This window comes from Oikopleura dioica, chromosome XSR (assembly GCF_907165135.1).
Source record: "Oikopleura dioica chromosome XSR, OKI2018_I68_1.0, whole genome shotgun sequence".
NCBI classification, from domain to species: Eukaryota; Metazoa; Chordata; class Appendicularia; order Copelata; family Oikopleuridae; genus Oikopleura; species Oikopleura dioica.
The window spans coordinates 11,755,216-11,776,882 of NC_137294.1; the positions used below are offsets into that span (position 1 = coordinate 11,755,216).

General features: G+C 41.1%; 5 protein-coding genes and 1 long non-coding RNA gene across 6 annotated transcripts; 3 read left to right on the forward strand and 3 right to left on the reverse strand.

Annotated features, from left to right (window-relative positions):
- Positions 1-1,308: 1,308 nt before the first annotated feature.
- LOC145706989 (uncharacterized) lies at positions 1,309-2,801 on the forward strand. The gene is made up of 3 exons (XM_081784458.1): positions 1,309-1,596; positions 1,641-1,754; positions 1,832-2,801. Exons 1-3 carry the CDS (start codon positions 1,442-1,444, stop codon positions 2,010-2,012), a joined length of 450 nt encoding a protein of 149 aa, XP_081640584.1. The 5' UTR covers positions 1,309-1,441; the 3' UTR covers positions 2,013-2,801.
- Positions 2,594-3,199, reverse strand: LOC145706990 (uncharacterized). The gene is made up of 2 exons (XM_081784459.1): positions 2,851-3,199; positions 2,594-2,798 (listed from the first exon to the last, which is right to left on the reverse strand). The coding sequence occupies exons 1-2, from the start codon at positions 3,152-3,154 to the stop codon at positions 2,686-2,688; spliced, it is 417 nt and encodes a 138-aa protein (XP_081640585.1). The 5' UTR covers positions 3,155-3,199; the 3' UTR covers positions 2,594-2,685.
- A 3,369-nt stretch (positions 3,200-6,568) lies between these two features.
- Positions 6,569-7,768, forward strand: LOC145709361 (uncharacterized). The gene is made up of 3 exons (XM_081787042.1): positions 6,569-7,072; positions 7,116-7,504; positions 7,550-7,768. Exons 1-3 carry the CDS (start codon positions 6,913-6,915, stop codon positions 7,766-7,768), a joined length of 768 nt encoding a protein of 255 aa, XP_081643168.1. The 5' UTR covers positions 6,569-6,912.
- A 5,818-nt stretch (positions 7,769-13,586) lies between these two features.
- Positions 13,587-14,316, reverse strand: LOC145709498 (uncharacterized). The gene is made up of 3 exons (XR_014134899.1): positions 14,093-14,316; positions 13,878-13,939; positions 13,587-13,809 (listed from the first exon to the last, which is right to left on the reverse strand). It is a non-coding gene; the product is annotated as an uncharacterized LOC145709498 (long non-coding RNA).
- A 933-nt stretch (positions 14,317-15,249) lies between these two features.
- Positions 15,250-16,541, forward strand: LOC145709362 (uncharacterized). Its single transcript, XM_081787043.1, has 4 exons — positions 15,250-15,596; positions 15,639-15,817; positions 15,861-16,249; positions 16,295-16,541. The coding sequence occupies exons 1-4, from the start codon at positions 15,250-15,252 to the stop codon at positions 16,511-16,513; spliced, it is 1,134 nt and encodes a 377-aa protein (XP_081643169.1). The 3' UTR covers positions 16,514-16,541.
- Positions 16,542-16,867: 326 nt separating this feature from the next.
- Positions 16,868-18,281, reverse strand: LOC145709363 (rhomboid-related protein 2-like). Its single transcript, XM_081787045.1, has 7 exons — positions 18,140-18,281; positions 17,932-18,094; positions 17,739-17,883; positions 17,475-17,541; positions 17,287-17,430; positions 17,063-17,239; positions 16,868-17,016 (listed from the first exon to the last, which is right to left on the reverse strand). Exons 1-7 carry the CDS (start codon positions 18,279-18,281, stop codon positions 16,868-16,870), a joined length of 987 nt encoding a protein of 328 aa, XP_081643171.1.
- Between the last annotated feature and the right edge of the window lie 3,386 nt (positions 18,282-21,667).

The window sequence follows — 21,667 nt, forward strand, 5'->3', positions numbered from 1 at the left end:
GTCTGCCATACTTGGTCTTGCCGATCCAGTCTTGTATCCAAAAATAGGTTCAACATCAACACTTCTTTTTGACATTCTTTGACACGCTGGATTCTGACTGACGTTTTCCGTCAATGACGGCAACAAAAAACCTCCTTTAAAAGCGATGCTTTCCATGTTTTTAGAATCACTCAAGTTCAAAAAGAAGAATCTCCAAAGATTTCGAGAGAAATTCGTTATCAAAATAAATTCGTAAACCAACAACAAAAATAATCAAAAAGAGTGATCCTGGGAAAGTAATCCTAGTCCTGCTCAGATTCTCCTGCTTTGGCACTGTCTCTCAGACTGCAAGCGAGCACAAAATTTTCGTTAAAATCCTAGTCATACAACAAGGCCCGCGGTCGCAAATCGCTGAAGAGGGTGACTTGAGTTGACCGAACTTCAACTCGCCATCACGATCGTTCCTCGCTTTTCTTTTTTCTAGCACTTGAACTAGAGCTTCGAACTTCGAACTTCGAACATCAAGGGAAAGAAAATTGAATTATCTGCAAAACAAGAGACTGTACATTTTACAGTGGCGCGAGAGAGATTTTGAAAAAGAAAAAGGACTTGAAAGAAGAAACGTCTTTTTTTTCAACCTGGAAGTTCTATTTTGAGAAGCAGGAAAGGATTGAGCCAGATTTTATTAATACTAATAATAGTATTGTCTTCCTTGATTTCCAGCTGATTGCGCGTGACCCTCTATTTTTAGAACGAAATATAGATAGAAGAATAATAGAATTCATAAGTGACTTCTTTCCTTATATACATGCAATTATGTTAAAATCACTTAGCTACGAGCAGTAGAGCTTTAATTCCTGGTTTCGAAAGTGGAACATCTCAAAACCGGCTGCTATGTCGCAAATAGTAAATTCTTTAATTTGGCCACTCCTAGCCGAGAAAGAGACGTAGAAGAATGGCTTCAGAAAGAGTTTGATAGAACTAGAGAGAAAGTGTGCTCGTGCGGCTGCAGAGGCAGAAAGAACTGACATTGACGTTGATCCGGGTTCTCGGGTGCTCGATCTCGCTCTTGCTCGAGCTCTATAAGCGGCGCTACTGCGCAATCGCTCCTGATTCTGTAAGCTATAAATACTGGATTTCTCCTCCTTTGACCGTCACGAGCAGCACTTCGAAGCAAGTGGAAGATCGGATCTCTACGGTCAGGATTTCCCAACAAGAAAAAGTTGCATCATCGCTTTAATTTCAACTTTGTTGAGCAACCGCGGGGTGTGGTGTAAGTATAACATTACAATTGGCCAATCCTTTTCCACAGTCGCCTTCAAACAAATCTTCATTCTACCAATTTTTCAAAAAAGAAAAAGAGGATGGGAGGAGCGAGGAGCTTTTTCTCCTGCCGATTTTCCTTGTTGTCGCCAAAGCCGGGAAGCCGAGACTTGTACTCAAGCTCACCGACAGCAGCTGCATGAAGGGAAACTCCACTGCCTATGGGCTCAGACGGGGAGAGTACCTCGCCCTCACAAGCATCGACGAACCGCGGAAATTCCACCGAAAGTACGTCTTTCCATTTGCAGACAAAACGACGATGAGATTCTTACAACCCCATTCCATCAAATATCCGTAAGTAGCGATAGTCTCCAGAAACTATACGAGTTTTTTTTCAGCAATGGGAGAAGTAGAATGATCGACATTGAAGGAATAAAAGATGTATTCGAGAAGGGAATATCTTTAAATGATAACAAACAAATTTTCAAGTTCGAATTCGCCATTGATAATTCGTAAGACTACTATTTATATAATATAAAAAGTATATAATATAAATTATATTCAGAGTTACTAATGCGCCTTTTTTTAGAAGAAAAAAGACATATTATTTTGACTGGGCGCAAGCTGAAATCAAGTACAACGACGACAATACGGTCGTGAAAAAACCCGTGAAATCCGACTGCCCTCCTCCTTTATTGATGAACGAAGATTGCAAGTGTGTTTGTCCAAAGGGATATGTGAGCAAAGAGTGCGCGAAATTGGACAAGTAAACCCAAAAGTGATAAAAAAAGGCGGCGCTAAAATTGCGTCCCGATCAACTGATTTCTCTTTGAATTTCTCTTTTTCATTATCTTTTTTTAGCATTTTTTTACTCTTTTACGATAAAGGCAAAAAGCAATAATTTTCCAGCTGCAATAATCTACCATTTGCTCTTCTTCTTTTTCGCTTTTAAAATGCCCCTAGTATCAGATCAGAATTTTCAACCTCGCTTCAATCTCATCACCTTCTTTAGCCCCTTTTGGGCAAACATCAATGTTCAATTTCAATTATCAGCTTCCATGTTCACGCTTTCTTTGGGAAGCTTTTTTTCTGTAGATAGCTTTGAGCAGATACCTTCTGTCGACCCTCCTTTTCACGAAATGAGCCATAACGAAAAACTCTGTTTTCGCCAGATCGTCAGCTTCGAAACTGTCGATCGAAACTAGTCACTACGCTATGCCCAGTTAAGTAAGTTAAGTTCAACTAACTACTCAAACTCGAGTCTCTTTTCTTCCAATTTCGATGTTCTAGTCTTAATCTTTCTCTTCTATCACTATATATTATTTATTTCAGCGACGAGTTTAAATAAAGATATCGATAGACTTTATTTCACCAGAATAAGACCCTGCCAGTGTTTTGTAAATAAGCTTCGCCAAATTTAAAATTCATTTTTTTCTCATGTTTCTAGCATTTCAACTCGTTGAATCGTCTCGCTGTCTTCCAGCAGTTCTTTCTCCAGCCGTAGGTCAATGCTTCTTTTCCGTTAGAGCATGCAACAGTCCACTCGTATGTGCTTTCTAGAATAAACAAACAATAAATTATCAATCAGTATTCGTCTCTCTTTTTTACCAGAATCGCCGGTGCACGAAACTTGCATTCCGTCTTGGGAGAATCGGTTGAAAGCGTAGTCGCACAGCTTCAAGCATCCTGATGGATTCTTCTTTGTTGTTGTTGTCGTTGTTGGCGCTTCGGTCGTTGATGTTGTTGTAGTGGTTGTGGAAGTGGTAGAAGCAGTAGTAGTGGTAGTAGTTGGCGTGGAAGTTGTTGTCGATGTCGTTGTGGATGTTGTAGTTGTTGATGTCGATGTTGTTGATGATGCCGTTGTTGTAGTTGTCGTTGTGGAAGTTGTCGTTGTTGTTGGCTTCTCGCACATTCCACTAGCCTTCTTTTTCAACAGCTTTTTGATTTTCTGAAGCTTTTAAACGGTCTACTTTGATACTATAACACGACTAGTAGATAACCCTAACCCTAACCCTAACCCATTCTCTCTCTTTCCATATTCCTAGCCTAAATAGGCCAAGATTGTATAATAACGCCGAAAAACATCGAAGATGATAGGCGTGACTTTCTTTTTTTTTTGTTTCAGGCTATCATATGTGAATATTATGACTAAAATAGTCTTAAATGAAGATGAGACATGTGCGCGCTGTATATAACATATTCCTTGGAATTTGAATCGGCATGTAGTTTCCCACGGTCTCACTTTTCCCTTCAAAATCGACCGTTCCTTACAAGATTTTTTGTAGACGTATTTCTTTTCTTTCTTCTTGTCGTACTCGCCGTTTTCATTCACATCGCAGTAAAAGATCAGCTTGCCGTCTTCTTCAAAGTAGCTTCCGCCCGGACCCATAACGTCCAAGAACTTTTCCGGCACTTCGCAGCGTGGCCCCGCCACCTCGCTGCAGCTGAAATCGACCTTGTTTGCCAAGTCGTACTCGTATCCGTCTTTTCCGCATTTTTTCTGAAGAAAGAAATCTTAGAGTCCCTCTTCTCAGAAGCTGTCTCTTACGGCGTAGAGGGAGACTTTGACAGATTCTTCATTGACGTCGATTTCGCCGTTTTGATTCAAGTCGCAAAAGACGAAGAATTTTCCGTAGACATCTTTGTTCACGCAAGAAGATCTCAGAAGATCATATCTGTTATCTGGAAAGAAAGGGTTGAAGTAAGAATCCCGGCAAAATAAGGGTATCAATGGATAATCGTGAAAAAAATCAACCCTTCCCTGGAAAAAGGCCTTGAAGAGCAATGGTCGAGTTTTTCAGCGTTTCTTGGCAAGCATCGCAGGGAGGGAGAGCTTCAGTCGTTGTCTCTGGTGCATCGGTGGACTCTTCCGTCGTCGCTGGCAGCTCCGTTGGTGGCTCATCTGTTACTGGCGGACCTGTTGCTGCTTAATGTTTTAGAATCTCTGCGAATAAAAAACGAAGGAAAATAAATAAAATAATTGCCAATTAAAAAATAAAAAAAAACCAGCGCGTGCGTGAGCGATCTGAAAGAAACATCGGCCAGGCACGCGGCTGAAAATAAATCAGAACAGAACAAAATTTCAATAAAAGCGCGGCTTTGTGCTTCTCTGAGAGAAAAAGCAAAAGTGAATTCGATTTCACTCGTTTGCGTCTTATCGTGGAAACTGAAGACGAGCACGGGCGTTACGGGATTATCGGATCATTCCTGAATTTCAGGTTCTTCCTTCTTCCTCTTCAATCTAGCTAGGAAACAAAAGATAGAGATGCGTTTTCTTGCTTTTTTGTGAATTCTCAAACGTATTCATTGTAAACCTCATCGTTTTCTGACAAGGTCTTTTTATAAACAATAAAAAAAAGCGATTATAAATAACGAAGAAAAATCTGAAAATCATTCGGACTCGTAAGAATCTTTCACGTTAAAGTTAAAGCTACAGAAATTTTGAATGAGGGTTGAAATTCAGTAGGTATAATATACGCTGTCATTGCTAATATAAGGCATTTTCATCATCAATTCTGGAGCTGGACACAACCTGTGAGGAAAGCCTGACAGGTTACCTGAGTCAGGCTTTGATAGAGCACAGTTTATTTACAGTTTTTTTTTATTAAAATAAATATTTTACAAAAAAATAAGATTTATTCTTTTCTCGTGATGTAGATGACGATCGCTACAAGCATTGCTGCAGCCAAAGCGAGGTGACAATTCTTAACATGATAAGATTGATAAATGTTATAGCAAAGTTCTCAATATTTAAACTGAGTAAAATTCACTTACTTGTCCAAATCTAAATCTTTGAATATGTCGTTGTCTTTCTTCCTCCTCCCTGCGTTCTGAATAAAATATTTTACGAATATTTGAGAATACGAATTCTAAAGGAATACACGCAAAAAATGACCCAAAACTTCTCAAATTTTTGACTTAATTTTCAACTTGCAAAAAACTTTAATTTTAACACTTGACCGCATATTGCGCAGATTTCTACGCAGAGCACCTTCGAAGCTCGATAACTCAAACTTTACTTTATCAAAATTTAAAATGAACTCCCACTTTTCGGGCTCTTTTTTGATGAAGAATCCAAATCTGAAATCAAAAAAAATCTTTGGCCTCAGGATAAAATTTTGGCTTCAGAGGGAAAATTTCCGTCCTTTACAAATTCTCGATATTTTTTTTTTACAAACTGATTTTTTTTTTGACGAAATCAGTTAATTTTTCATAGTTTAATTATATTTTTAATTTTAATTGTTAGAATAATACCTTCATCTGTAAAAGAGTCGATAAAACTTGAGAAAATGGCATATAGTTCATACTTGAAATCATTTGTTTGAGCTAGGTTCAGGTTAGGGTTAGGACTCAAAACTATCTTTTTCTAGTTGCCAAGCGTCTCAGCATTAATCTGGTATATTCATTGGTCTCTTATCTTTTAATGAGTCGACGCTAGAACCCTTCAAAGGCGCTGCGCAATATGTGTTCAGCGAAACTTTACAAACGTGCGTACAAGCGTTAAAGCAATTTAGAAACTCTAGCCTTACCTTGGTATTCACGAAGAATTACATTAATTGAATCTACGAGAGTTGTTTCGATTAGACTTTCGATGGCCTTGTCCTGCTCAATATCACGTTGAATATCAGTTCTTTGGTTGTCGAGAACTGCAAAAGAACATATGGAGATCTGGCTTCCAAAGCTGCGAATAGTCATGGGTCGATCGGGGATTTCTTCTTCAGTTGTTTCTTCTTCTTTGTTTTGCTTAAAACTTCTTTTCAGAAATCGCATTTTTCCTTTAATGGCGCTCTTGCCCCTTAAGGGATCACCCCCCGATTTTTCAAAACTTTGGCACCGGTCATTATCGCCTATGATTAGATTCCTCGTTTTCTGAGGATCATTTTGATATATTATAGTACCCCTTTACATAAATGCATCCCCGAAATTTTGGCTCCCAAAGATCGGGAAAATGCATGTAAATTGTACTTAGCGTGAAAATCGCAATTTTTTTCGATTTTTCATTGTCATCGAAATAAGACAAACAAGGGGTCATTCGAAAGCTTAGAATGCGAAGATTACGAATATAATAACCGCACTAGAATTTTCGGCCAATTGTTGAAGAACAATTAAAAATAGAAATTGCTTATGAACAATTTACAACTACCAAACAAAACCCCTTCCAAAGATATTTATTACATAAAGCAAACAAGATATAGTGGGAAAAACCAGCTGTTTTGCATAGGGTCTTTAATTTCCATTCTCTTCCTTGATTTTTTCAAAAAAATGAAGCTTTCTTTATCCATTTTACTTGCCTAGAGTTCTGCTCAATGCCCTGACGAGAGTCTAGGAGACCTTTGCTTCGAGAGTTGCGCTGATACGAAGGAAGGGTGCGTTTACAAGTGCGACGATGCCGACTACACTTGCGAAACGCGGTGTTTGGCGATAGAAACCGAGTGTAGAATCGCCTGTCCTTGCAGCAGTGGCTGCCCTAGCGGTTGTTCTGGCTGCTCTAGCGAGTTCTGCGGAAACGGAAACTTGTTGATTATGGACGACAACTGGAAAGAAAGACGCGTCGGGTACAATTTAAACATGGCTACAAACAGTATTCAAGTGGCAAATGTCAACTACGAGTAAGTCCCTCTCAATCAATGATTTCTCAGTCCAATTAACAGGCATCCCGTTGATTTCTCTATGGAAGATACATGCACAGTCGTCTTTCACGGAAAAACTCATTTCTTCGGTGGATTCCGGAATCCGCGCCGATTCGCGACCCTTCAAAACTGTCGAGTTGTTCCGAACTCTTACGGCCTCAGATATCCCCACATTGATGGAATCTACGGCTCTTGCGCAGGTTAAGACTCAATCATGATTTTATTCTCAAAAGAAACTTCTAGTGCACGCAAATGCTGTCTTCATGTGTTTTGGTAACGAAAGTGCTCCACTGGCAAATCGATGTCAAATGTGGAGAGAAGGACAAGAAGGAATGGACGAGCCAACAACAGCAAATGAACACGATTGGGCTGCGATGGTTTCTTTCAACAAAAAATTACTCGTCGTTGGCGGCTGTTCCAAGAACGGACCTGGCTGCAACGGCGCCGTGGAGACCTACCAGGCAGGAGACTACGATGGCTGGACTAGTCTAACTGCTCATCCAGCGACGGCGGGTATCTTCGGACACGGATTGACAACTGACGGAGAATCGGTTTTCCTTTTTGGCGGCATGACCAAGTCCCTCGGGGCCGACAGTTACAATCAATCCGTTTGGCGATTCAGAAACAACACTGTAAGTAGCGATCATTTAGAAAAGACGTAAGGAAACGATCTTTAGTGGTCGGAAATCGGAACACTCCAACAAGTAGCTAGCGGTGCAGTTGTGTCAACCGCCTTTCAAATGGGTCGATTCGCGTTTTCCGGCGAAATTTACCTTGAAAAATTCAACCTCGTCGGCGACAACGTCCAATCAACAAGAATCGACGCTCCTGACACTGATGACATGGAAATGTACTACTCCTCATTTCTGTATACAGACGAACCTATCTGCCTTTGATTTCAAAAGTGAAGTGAAGAAATAAAGCTAAGGAAATCATTAAAAGTTTTGCTCGTAAAATGAAACAGCTGCAAAGAATGAACCCAGAAACGGGTCGTTTCGTTAGTTTTTTCTCGTCTGCTTTTTTACGATCATCGGAGCAGCGCAATCAGCATTTCCGCTTACTTTTTAAAATGTCAAAGTCAAGAGCGCTAGGAGCGTAGAGTCTGTAGACTAGGGTCCGGCAAGTGGTTTGGGGTGGTCAACTTGAAGCGGTCTTATATATACCCTCGTGATCCCTATGATCTGGGGATTATAAAAATGTATGACTCATCACCATACGAGTTGGGAATAGGATTCTAGAGTCATTTGAAGTTCTAAAAAATGAATTTTTTTGTTTTCTCTTTTTGTTAAAGATAAGTGCCCAAGGGGGTTTTAAGGCACGCAGATTTCAAAAAATATTGTCTCAAAAGCGCCCGAGGGCATTTTTCATTTATATCAGACGAAAAATATATTTTTTTGATTTGGAAAAATGATCAAAAACTTTCGTTATTTTCAACGCTTTTTAAAAAATTGCGATGGGGCCCGAAGGGCCGTTTCCCCCCCTTCCCTGGCTTTTAATTAAATTTGGGCTTGACGGCCCGAAGGGCCGTTTCCCTCCCTTCCCTGGCTTTTAATTAAATTTGGGCTTGACGGCCCGAAGGGCCGTTTCCCCCCCTTCCCTGGCTTTTAATTAAATTTGGGCTTGACGGCCCGAAGGGCCGTTTCCCCTTCCCTGGCTTTTAATTAAATTTGGGCTTGACGGCCCGAAGGGCCGTTTCCCCTTCCCTGGCTTTTAATTAAATTTGGGCTTGACGGCCCGAAGGGCCGTTTCCCTTGCCTGGCTATTAATTAAATTTGGGCTTGACGGCCCGAAGGGCCGTTTCCCCTTCCCTGGCTTTTAATTAAATTTGGGCTTGACGGCCCGAAGGGCCGTTTCCCCTTCCCTGGCTTTTAATTAAATTTGGGCTTGACGGCCCGAAGGGCCGTTTCCCCTTCCTGGCTTTTAATTAAATTTGGGCTTGACGGCCCGAAGGGCCGTTTCCCCTTCCCTGGCTTTTAATTAAATTTGGGCTTGACGGCCCGAAGGGCCGTTTCCCCTTCCCTGGCTTTTAATTAAATTTGGGCTTGACGGCCCGAAGGGCCGTTTCCCCTTCCCTGGCTTTTAATTAAATTTGGGCTTGACGGCCCGAAGGGCCGTTTCCCCTTCCCTGGCTTTTAATTAAATTTGGGCTTGACGGCCCGAAGGGCCGTTTCCCCTTCCCTGGCTTTTAATTAAATTTGGGCTTGACGGCCCGAAGGGCCGTTTCCCTTCCCTGGCTTTTAATTAAATTTGGGCTTGACGGCCCGAAGGGCCGTTTCCCCTTCCCTGGCTTTTAATTAAATTTGGGCTTGACGGCCCGAAGGGCCGTTTCCCCTTCCCTGGCTTTTAATTAAATTTGGGCTTGACGGCCCGAAGGGCCGTTTCCCCCCCTTCCCTGGCTTTTAATTAAATTTGGGCTTGACGGCCCGAAGGGCCGTTTCCCCCCCTTCCCTGGCTTTTAATTAAATTTGGGTATCAGCTCTTTGTTCCCAATATATCGAGCTTTACGTCACTGATTCGACTCAACGCGCTCAAAGGTGAAAAAGATCAAGTTCACGTGAGCAATTTATCCGATTTATCTGAACTGAGAAAATCGAGTAAGTTATTTATATTCGAGTTGGCAGTTGTTTCGCGGCGAAAGGAGAAAATGAAAGGCTCGTTTTCAAATAGGTGTCATTTTTAAAGAGAGGAAGAGTCCTTTTATATTTGGAATAGGGACCACAGGCTAATTTCAAAGCTCTAATTATGGCACAGGTGCCGAAATTAAATGAGTTAGATACTTTGATTTATTTAAATAATGCCTGCCGCAACTATTTATGACACGATCAGCATTGATTCTATCTGGTCAAAAATATCTCTTAAGGATATAGCCGTTCTCAAGGCACTTTCGTAGCGCTAAAAGGGGACGATAAAATTTTTTCATTTCAAAAGGAACCCTACCTAAAATTGCCTAAGAAACCCGATTCTAGTGTTTTTTTTAATTTTTTTATGGAAAAATTTGTCTTTAGAGCAATTTTAAATCTTACGATCACTTTTTCTCGAAAATTTTCCATTAAATCGGTCGAGTTTTTTTGATAAATTAAAAATTTGGACCTTTCTCTACATTCCTAGGGTCTAAAGTTAAATAGATTCCAATTATTTATGATTCTAGCGCCATTTTTATGAGGCTTACTTGAGTAAGCCGAAGCGTCAGACAGCGCTCTGGTTTGCTGCGCTGGGCGCCCTCCTCTATCGCGCGGTGAGGCTGGCATGTGAAAGAGCGCGCTGATTGGTCGAGCGCCCTGAACGCAGCATTTATGAAAAAGAAAAGCCAAAAAGAAGAAGACGCTAGAATGAAAATTTGCTCGGGTTTTGAAATTTTGAGGCCCTAGGAAGATAGATTAGCAGTTATCTATAATAATACACGGTTTAGTTTTAGCGATTTAATCGAAAAATTTCGAGAAAAAGTGATCGTGAGATTTCAAATTGCTCTAGAGTAGGGTCCGGCAAGTGGTTTGGGGTGGTCAACTTGAAGCGGTCTTATATATACCCTCGTGATCCCTATGATCTGGGGATTATAAAAATGTATGACTCATCACCATACGAGTTGGGAATAGGATTCTAGAGTCATTTGAAGTTCTAAAAATGAATTTTTGTTTTCTCTTTTGTTAAAGATAAGTGCCCAAGGGGGTTTTAAGGCACGCAGATTTCAAAAAATATTGTCTCAAAAGCGCCCGAGGGCATTTTTCATTTATATCAGACGAAAAATATATTTTTTTGATTTGGAAAAATGATCAAAAACTTTCGTTATTTTCAACGCTTTTTAAAAAATTGCGATGGGGCCCGAAGGGCCGTTTCCCCCCCTTCCCTGGCTTTTAATTAAATTTGGGCTTGACGGCCCGAAGGGCCGTTTCCCTCCCTTCCCTGGCTTTTAATTAAATTTGGGCTTGACGGCCCGAAGGGCCGTTTCCCCCCCTTCCCTGGCTTTTAATTAAATTTGGGCTTGACGGCCCGAAGGGCCGTTTCCCTTCCCTGGCTTTTAATTAAATTTGGGCTTGACGGCCCGAAGGGCCGTTTCCCCTTCCCTGGCTTTTAATTAAATTTGGGCTTGACGGCCCGAAGGGCCGTTTCCCCTTGCCTGGCTATTAATTAAATTTGGGCTTGACGGCCCGAAGGGCCGTTTCCCTTCCCTGGCTTTTAATTAAATTTGGGCTTGACGGCCCGAAGGGCCGTTTCCCCTTCCCTGGCTTTTAATTAAATTTGGGCTTGACGGCCCGAAGGGCCGTTTCCCTTCCCTGGCTTTTAATTAAATTTGGGCTTGACGGCCCGAAGGGCCGTTTCCCTTCCCTGGCTTTTAATTAAATTTGGGCTTGACGGCCCGAAGGGCCGTTTCCCCTTCCCTGGCTTTTAATTAAATTTGGGCTTGACGGCCCGAAGGGCCGTTTCCCCTTCCCTGGCTTTTAATTAAATTTGGGCTTGACGGCCCGAAGGGCCGTTTCCCCTTCCTGGCTTTTAATTAAATTTGGGCTTGACGGCCCGAAGGGCCGTTTCCCTTCCCTGGCTTTTAATTAAATTTGGGCTTGACGGCCCGAAGGGCCGTTTCCCCTTCCCTGGCTTTTAATTAAATTTGGGCTTGACGGCCCGAAGGGCCGTTTCCCCTTCCCTGGCTTTTAATTAAATTTGGGCTTGACGGCCCGAAGGGCCGTTTCCCCTTCCCTGGCTTTTAATTAAATTTGGGCTTGACGGCCCGAAGGGCCGTTTCCCCTTCCCTGGCTTTTAATTAAATTTGGGCTTGACGGCCCGAAGGGCCGTTTCCCCTTCCCTGGCTTTTAATTAAATTTGGGCTTGACGGCCCGAAGGGCCGTTTCCCTTCCCTGGCTTTTAATTAAATTTGGGCTTGACGGCCCGAAGGGCCGTTTCCCCTTCCTGGCTTTTAATTAAATTTGGGCTTGACGGCCCGAAGGGCCGTTTCCCCTTCCCTGGCTTTTAATTAAATTTGGGCTTGACGGCCCGAAGGGCCGTTTCCCCTTCCCTGGCTTTTAATTAAATTTGGGCTTGACGGCCCGAAGGGCCGTTTCCCCTTCCCTGGCTTTTAATTAAATTTGGGCTTGACGGCCCGAAGGGCCGTTTCCCCTTCCCTGGCTTTTAATTAAATTTGGGCTTGACGGCCCGAAGGGCCGTTTCCCCTTCCCTGGCTTTTAATTAAATTTGGGCTTGACGGCCCGAAGGGCCGTTTCCCCTTCCCTGGCTTTTAATTAAATTTGGGCTTGACGGCCCGAAGGGCCGTTTCCCCTTCCCTGGCTTTTAATTAAATTTGGGCTTGACGGCCCGAAGGGCCGTTTCCCCTTCCCTGGCTTTTAATTAAATTTGGGCTTGACGGCCCGAAGGGCCGTTTCCCCTTCCCTGGCTTTTAATTAAATTTTGGCTTGACATAGGCAGGGAACTTAAATGTTCAAGACTGAGTTGATCAATTTCAGTTTTGTCCCTATCCCCGCCCACACCCATTTTTTATTAAATCTGAATTGTTCCAATTTCAAAAATCGTTATGGTTTTTATATAACCGCATTCTTTTTCAGAACACCGAAATGATTTTCATTATTATTATTTATGTATATTATTATTATGTTATAGTTTATAATAATTTTTATGATTAATGTGAAGTTTATTGCATATCGATTACGGCTCTTTAGACCATCTTCAGTGCAAAGAGAACTAGAAAAAGAGGAATTGTAACTCCTCGTTACTCCTTTCTAAGCAAATATCTTCAAGCAAAAGTCCTCCGGAGGACTTTCCCAAGGCTGAAATATCGTATTTCAACCTCGAAAACCTTAAATATCTTACGATTCCCAACTCGACAAAGAGTGATTGACACTCCTATTTGTAGATTAGAGTCTGCGCTATTATAATCAAGAAAGTTTTACGCTTCAAGTTGAACTTTACTGTATTAAATTTTTGATTGAAACTCATAGAAAGGTGAAATTTCGGCGTTTGTTGAACTTTGAACGGGAATTTTTCCAAGAAAACATTGATGAAATTCTATCAATGATCTCTTAAAATGAAGCTCAGAGTCTGTTCTTTAAGTTAAATGATCAACCGATCAAAATATATGACTACAGTAAAATTTTTCTTAATAAAAACAATGATAACCCAAAAAACTCTCAAAAATCCTCAAAATTGCCTGTAAATTTTTTCTAGTTGGGTTTCAAGCTTCACTGTAATGGAATAAAATATGTTTTTTGACCTGAAGAATTCGATAAAAGTGAAATGGGCTAATAAAAATCTGACCCTCATCCATGCCGGACCCTACTGTAGACATCAACAATAACGATTTCGGAAATTTTTTCAGAATTTTCGAGTTGAAGTTAGTTGTTTATTAAAAGGGGTCGCATCAGGAATTTTGTGATATTTAGCAGTAGAAAATAATGATTCGTTGAAAAAACTTTTCAAACGCGGTGTTTACAGATTGCTGAAGGAGCTACAGTTGGTCGCGTACTGCTCGCATTTGCTGAATAAGTAGCAAGGAGGATTGACTTCGTCGTATTTGTCGAAAGTTGGGGAGATTATTACTATTCTAGAGATTATACTATTCTAGTTTCTATTGTAGCTTTCAACATCAAGATCAAAAACAAGCTCATTTTCAGCATTTATTAAAAAATTAGTTTCAAGACTGCTGAAATAAGTAACTCTTGGTTTTTCTACTTGACTCAAGCGTAAAAGAAAGATTGTTCACTCTTTCAAGACACACTTTATTGAATGATCCTATTTGGATCGAGTACAGATAGATCGCGGGGAAAGCAGCTGATAGGAAATGAGAACAGTTGATTCGCGGCGGAAATAGCCTTATCTATCTAAGCTCAACGGGAGACCGATTGAGGACTTTATGTCACTCATATCACTGCGACTGGTAAAAGTTGTTGAGAATTGCGACTGTTGAGGAGAAGAGCAGGAATCCGGTGATTCTCTAAAGATGATGTTATTTACATGTTGTACACAGTTATTAATAATCAAATTTTTCAAAAGTTCACTTACATTGAGTCGTTCTCTTTTTATCTGTTTTTCACGTTGCTTTTCTTCCATTTCCAAACAGAGTTCTGAAATTGAGAGGTTGAATTTAATGCTTTTTATTATGATATAAGTTAACTCAAATGAGTTATTACAATTTTTTTGCATTCAGAATGCTATTTGATTATAATCAGGCTAAATCTTTGAGTATCTTTCGAACATATAACTCAGCGACATCTTACCTTTGGACATCGACATTAAAATTTCATCCACAAGACAATCAATCTCACATTCGCTGCGGTTTGCTGACCATTGAGTGAAGGAGATCATGGATTCAACGCTTGATAAGAGTTCAAAAATCTGCGCGTATATACTATGGATATTTGCTAATTTTAAAAATTGAAGATAAGAGTATTCGTGTAGCATTACATATGCAGCTAATTAAATAATCATTCTGAACTCTGGCTGGAGAAGGTTCTGATGATGGGTGCTTCCGGTTGTTCGACTTCTATCCCTTTGTGTTCTTCTTCTTCGCTCACAAATTTTTCTTTTTTCTTGATAGAAAAAAGAAATTTTGTTTTTTTTGGCGTTCTTCCCCTAAAAAAGTATTTAAAATAATCCTGCTTTGATATATTTCTTACGATGGACGAGGGCTGGTCAGGCTACTCTCCGTAGTGGGACCCTTGCAGATAAAACCACGCATGTCTTGAGGTCCTTCAGAAGATATCTTGAAACGCTTACAACAAAAAAAGCCTTACCGTAATTGTCTTGAAGTTAAAACTGATTTTTTAAACAAAAACATATTCTATATTAAAACGAGTTCTAGAAACTTTTAATAAAAATAACCAAAGTCATCCCTTTCAAAGAATTAAAACAAGAAAAGAATCACCAACCAGCTGGGGTCGGCATCGGTACACGGTGCACGGTGCAATTGCACCGCACCGATGCACCGATTGCACCGATTTTTCGGTGCGGTGCGGAGCGGTGCACGAAATGGGATTGCACCGATTGCACCGATTTTCTGTTTTCCTTAACAAACTTAGCCTAAAACTTAACTAAAACTCTTGATTCTGCTTTCAAACTCAATTCTATCATCGAATGTTTGTTAGGTGAAAGATTTGGAAGCATTAAGACAGTTTTTTCTCGAAGTTCTCTAATTTTATTTTAATCGGGACAGTCGGTGCAATCGGTGCAATCGGTGCGGTGCGAAACGGTGCAATTGTCCCTCGAAAATAAATCGGTGCGGTGCGGTGCGGTGCACCATCGACCGTTGCACCGATGCCGACCCCAGCCAACCAGGATATTTATTACATAAAACAAACACGATGTAGTGGGAAAAAACAGCTGTTTTGTATAAAGGCCTTTAATTTCCATTCTCTTCCTTGATTTTTTCAAAAACATGAAGCTTTCTTTATCAATTTTACTTGCCTCAAGTTCTGCTCAATGCCCTGACGAAAGTCTAGGAGACCTTTGCTTTGAGAGTTGCGCTGATACGAAGGAAGGATGCGTTTACAAGTGCGATGATGCCGACTATACCTGCGAAACGCGGTGTTTGGCGATCGAAACCGAGTGCAGAATCGCCTGTCCTTGCAGCAGTGGCTGCCCAAGTGGTTGTTCTGGCTGCTCTAGTGAGTTCTGCGGAAACGGAAACTTGTTGATTATGGACGACAACTGGAAAGAAAGACGCGTCGGGTACAATTTAAACATGGCTACGAACAGTATTCAAGTCGCAAATGTCAATTACGAGTAAGTCCCTCTCAATCAATGCTTTCTTTGTCCAATTTACAGGCACCCAGTTGACTTCTCAATGGAAGATACATGCACAGTCGTCTTTCACGGAAAAACTCATTTCTTCGGTGGATTCCGGAATCCGCGCCGATTCGCGACGCTTCAAAACTGCCGAGTTGTTCCGAATTCTTATGGACTCAGATATCCCCACATTGATGGAATCTACGGCTCTTGCGCAGGTTAAAATTCAATGATGATTTTATTCTCAAAAGAAACTTCTAGTGCACGCAAATGCTGTCTTCATGTGTTTCGGTAACGAAAGCGCTCCTCTCGCAAATCGATGTCAAATGTGGAGAGAAGGACAAGAAGGAATCGACGAGCCAACGACTGCGAATGAACACGACTGGGCGGCGATGATTTCTTTCAACAAAAAATTACTCGTCGTTGGCGGCTGCTCCAAGAACGGACCTGGCTGCAACGGCGCCGTAGAGACCTACCAGGCAGGAGACTACGATGGCTGGACTAGTTTGACTGCTCATCCAGCGACGGCGGGTATCTTCGGACACGGATTGACAACTGACGGAGAATCGGTTTTCCTTTTTGGCGGCATGACCAAGTCTCTCGGAGCCGACAGCTACAATCAATCCATCTGGCGATTCAGAAACAACACTGTAAGTAGCGATCATTTCGAAAAAATTGTGAGAGACGATCTTTAGTGGTCGGAAATCGGAACTCTCCAACAAGTATCTAGCGGTGCAGTTGTCTCAACCGCCTTTCAAATGGGTCGATTCGCGTTTTCCGGCGAAATCTACCTTGAAAGATTCAACCTCGTCGGCGACAACGTCCAATCAACGAGAATCAACGCTCCTGACATTGATGACATGGAAATGTACTACTCCTCATTTTTGTATACAGACGAACCTATTTGCCTTTGATTTCAAAAGTGAAGTGAAGAAATAAAGCTAAGGAAACCATTAAAAGTTTTGCTCGTAAAATGAATCAGCTGCAAAGAATGAACCCAGAAACGGGTCGTTTCGTTAGTTTTTTCTCGTCTGCTTTTTTACGATCATCGGAGCAGCGCGATCAGCATTTCCGCTTACTTTTTTAAATGTCAAAGTCAAGAGCGCTAAGAGCGGTAAGAGTCTGTAGACATTAACAATAACGATTTCGGAAATTTTTTAAGAATTTTCGAGTTGAAGTTGTTTATTAATAGAAGTCGCATCAGCAATTTCGTGATATTTAGCAGTAGAAAATAATGATTCGTTGAAAAAACTTTTCAAACGCATTCTTTACAGATTGCTGAAGGAGCTACAGTTGGTCGCATACTGCTCGCATTTGCTGAATAAGTAGCAGGGAGGATTGACTTCGTCGTATTTGTCGAAAGTTGGGGAGAAAATTTGCCATCCAAGGGCGAAAAGGACGAAACCACCGGAAAGAGCTGAATTTTGTTTAATTATTCTGAAGAGACTTTTTCTTTTGCGTACCCATAAGAACGTAGCTTGCGTTTTTTTCCCAATCATTGTCAGAGTTGAAGTTTTTGAGACACGCCATGGATACACCAAGTCCAACGATGGCACCGCCGAGATGAGCACCGCATGAAACGCCGCTACTAGCCAACGATCCAAAAATCGCGTTGAAAAGATCTGATCCAATGAACAGAACTAAAATAATTATTTGAAAAGATACGTAACGTGACTCATTCTCTTACGAAGAAAAATAAGTCGCATATATTTGGTGAAGGGGTTCTTCATACTGTCCCAGTTCAAGATCATGTTGCCAAGGTAGCCGAAAATAAGAGCGTAGTCACCGCCTGAAGCTCCAACAAGAAGTTTTCCAGGAGAGATGATTCCAGCTTATAGGCGTTTTTTTATCATTCATTTCTTTCCCGAAAAATACCTGTAAGTCCTCCAGCCAAGGCGCCGGCGCCGTAGATCCTTATCACATCCCAACTTCCATGCACCATCTAAAGGGGATGAAAAAACCTGGCGATCATCTAGACACAGATATTAGGGGCCCAAATTTAGGGCACAAACCAAGAAAAGGAAGTGATTTTTTGGATAGCCAATAAGATTGCTGTACTTGGCCTACCGGCCAATCAAAACCCAGACCCAGAAAATCACTTCCTTTTCTTGGTTCTGCCCGATATTAGCCCATATTTACCTCCAAAAGGGATCCAATGCCGATCTGGAAGAGGAGGTTGAAAGTTATATGGCAGATTCCAGAATGCGTAAAAGAGTAAGTAAAGAATCTCCACACTTCTTCCCGGTGATAAGGCGAGTAGATAAATGGGGAGCATAAGATATTCCTGAGAATAAATTTTCAGCATGCATTCTTCTTGCGTTCGTCTACTTACTTGTTAAAGCCAGCGATATTGTGGGTCGGGTCAGTAGCAACGAAATAGATATAGAAACCGATATGGATGGCGCTCATGATCAGCGTGAAATAAGGAAAGTTTCCGTCGGTATCGTTTCTGCATGTCAAATCACAAGGATCCATGGTTTTGTTGTACGCAGGATCTTTGGATCTATGTTAGCCAGAGATGACTTTTCTGAATAGCTTGCCTGTTGCATGGAGAACATGTTTTTTTGACTTGATTCCCAGGTCATCCAGTAAACTAATCATTTTGTTCTCGCAAGAAATGCAACAATCACAGCATGCTGGTTCCTCTTCATCTGCTGGTTTTCCTGCTTCGTATTCTGCCATTTTTCGGTTTTGATTCGCACTTATTAACGCACAATAATTCACGGGTAAATTATCTGAAGATCAAATTTATGTTTTCATCAAAATCTCATGAAAAATATTGGCCGTACAAAAGAATAAATACAGAAGCAGTAAATAAGGTAGCACGCTTGAAACTTTAAAAGATCTTCGTAATTAAAGATTATTTTATTTTATTGTTCAAAATCAGATGAGCTAACGAGCTTACAACTTCATGCAATTTCGACCAGCCAATTTTGGATCAAAATTTTCTTTTTCTTTTTGACTAACTTTTCTATAGCATAACCTCTATGCTCTTTCTGGTGGTGGTCTCAGATTCTTCAAAATTTCAACTAAGGTGACGAGTCCGTTAAATGAAAAAATACCGTCAAAAGCTCCTCAAGATCAAAAGCTCATTTTCGTCAAGCCACACTACTTATTGTGCAAAATTCTTGAACTTGAAGATCAAAGAAGCCTGACAACGATCGAAATGCTCTGTTTTATAAAATTTAGTTTTGCATAAAATATTTCAGAAAATATTTCATCCAAGACCTCTTTCGTTTTTTTTTCCTGGATTTAGAATATAAATCATAGCTTCTATTGAATTCTAGCGATGGAAAAGAAGGTGCTCTTTTTTACGAAATAATCTCTGCAAAAGGCACAACTTGCTGGTGCGTTCGTATTACGAGCCGCTCATAATTGTATCGGCAGCATAACTCAGACTAGAGGTAGTAGGTTCTTTGATAGCTGGCAAAGCTTTTAGCAATCGCGCACCGCCATCTACACTCGTTTAAGAGCCTAGCGTTTTTTGAGAACTCGGAAAATCTTGCCATCCGATTCTCATAAAAATGCTTTCCAATCTTCGTCTAAATGCCAGTGAGACAGGACGTGCCCAAATTTGCATATGAAGCAATTTGTAAAACTCATAAAAATTATCACTCAGTAATTAATTCCATAATTCTCTTCCTTGATTTCTGCCTGAAAAACAATTGACAATTCAATTTTAACAGATGCTCTAACAAATGAAATAATAGGGTGTCAGAGTGTCAGTATATTAAACTATCACTTAGAAACTCCCATTGAACTTAGCTTTCTTCTTTCTTTTTTTCTTCAGAAAGTAAATTAACGCTGTGGTCAGCCGAAAAAGGAGCCTTCAAAAGAATCCATCAATAATTGACTGTTTTACTGAGTCTCAACTTGAGAAGACCCTCAAGTCCGTCGTTACTAGCAAAAGATTTGAAAGACCTTTATTTTCTGCTGAGAAAATAGCTTTAAGCTATTTAATAAATCCGTTGGTAAAAGGGCAGACGTTATTTAATGTCGACCGCGAAGTAGTAATTTATTGAGCCAGGCAATCATAAACGATGTTTTCATTCCGACTTTTGCGAAGAGTTGGATCTCTAATCTTTTAACGACCTAAGCCAATAATTCTTCGGAATAACTTCGGCTTTCTATAAGATAAAGGGCTAAATGAAGTCGATGATGCCTTGATGCTGCTAAATCAATGATAGAAATGAGAATCAATTCTCAAAGAGAATCGAGGAAGAGACCATAAATGAGCTCTGGCTCGTAGAATATCATCTGATTGAATTTTATATTAAGCGATCAAATGTATCAGAAAATGGTGCTTCTGACTACTATCCACTGCTACTATCTTTATTATCAGAATCCCTTGAATCTCTACATTGTAGACTCTACAATGTAGAGTCTACAAATTTCTCGATATTTTTGGAACCTCCGAATTCGGACGTTTAGCTTTTTCTAAGTTTTCTCTAAAATTTTTTTGGGTCAGAGCCACACCTAAATTAACCTAAGTTCTAGTCGTTTTTTTTTTTTTGCAATCAACGAGAATTTCTTTTGATAACCGTCTAACTTTTTATATTTAATTTTCATTAATTTTTTCATTTTAGGGTCGCCTTACTAAGTTTTGCTTATCGTTTTGCTGAAGCGAACGGAGCTTAGTGTAAAAGTGAAAGAATCAACAAGATTATGGTTTGATATTTTTTTATTTGTTTGGATTGTATCTGTACATAGACCGTTGTTCGAATTTCAATGCAATAGTCGTCGCTCGCTTCTTTCCAAGAATTTTCTGCACTTGTTCGAAGTCAGAAATTGGTCGTGCTTCGCGGATTCGCTTGGAGTAAGTCGGGCCGATGCCGGTGAGCAAATCGTCAAAGCAGCTAACGATGTTGAGAAAGTCGACAAACGCTTTGTGGGAAGAAGTATCGCCCTCGATCTCTCGGAGATGTGCAATTATGGTCTCGAACATGGCGAGATCCTGTTCGAATAGATCATCAGGCTGGCTGGGTCCGCATTGCCAAGGATCCAATATGGCCCATACTCTCGGTGGGTGAAGGCGCCAAGCCGAGGCAGGGAGATGCAACGTGGCCACCGCCAAATGCTAACTCCCGCAGAGGCAGCACCTCGGCACAACTCGAGGGTGGTGAGGCCACTCTCAGCATGTGATGGCTGAGCTGATGGTCAAACATAATGAGCGAGTTGAGCAGATCAAGCTCAACCCCCGGATGAGCCGCAAGTTTGGAGATAAGGAGTCCAAGAAATTAAATACTCTTAAAACATCGCATGTGGGGTTTTTTGATGCGAGGAATCCGAATCTGATGTCAAAAATGATTTTTAATGTCCAGTTTTCAAAGGGCAGTGATTTACGCTAGATTTCCTGCCCTTATAAAGGTATTTCCTCGATCCTGTAATTAACTACATGGGACAGATCGGCTCTCGGACAGCAGGTGAGTTTCGCCGCGGTTGATCGGATAAATGTAAAAGTTTCAGTAAATACTAATGACTTCTCCTTATACCATTAAAATTGACTTGAAAAATCCATAAGTGCAGTCGACTACATCTTCTGTTCCATGTTAATGAATCCTGGAGGACAGGAATCTTTGGACAGGAATCTCGCTTACATTACTGCCCTGTTAAAACTAGACATTTTTGACATCAGATTCGGATTCGTCGCATCAAAAAACCCTACTAGAGAAACTTTCAGTCAATTCAATTTTTTCCCTCCATATCTCCAAATTTGCAGCTCATCCGGGGGTCGAGCTTTAATCAGCTCACTTCGCTCATTATGTTTGCACACAGCTCAGCCATCACACGCTGAGAGTAGCCTCGCCAGCGTCGAGTTGGGCCGAGGTGCTGCCTCTGCGGGAGTTAGCACTTGGCGGTGGTCACGATGCATCTCCCTGCCTCGGCTTGGCGCCTTCACCCACCGAGAGTATGGACCATATTGGATCCTTGGCAATGCGGACTACCCCATCAGGCTGGGTGATTCCTTCGGGAGGGCAGCTTTCTTTCTTGAGCTTTTCGAGCTCTTTGCTGTATGCTTCTCGTTCCACACGACGTTTCCACTTCAGAGAAATGAGTTTTCTTTCCAA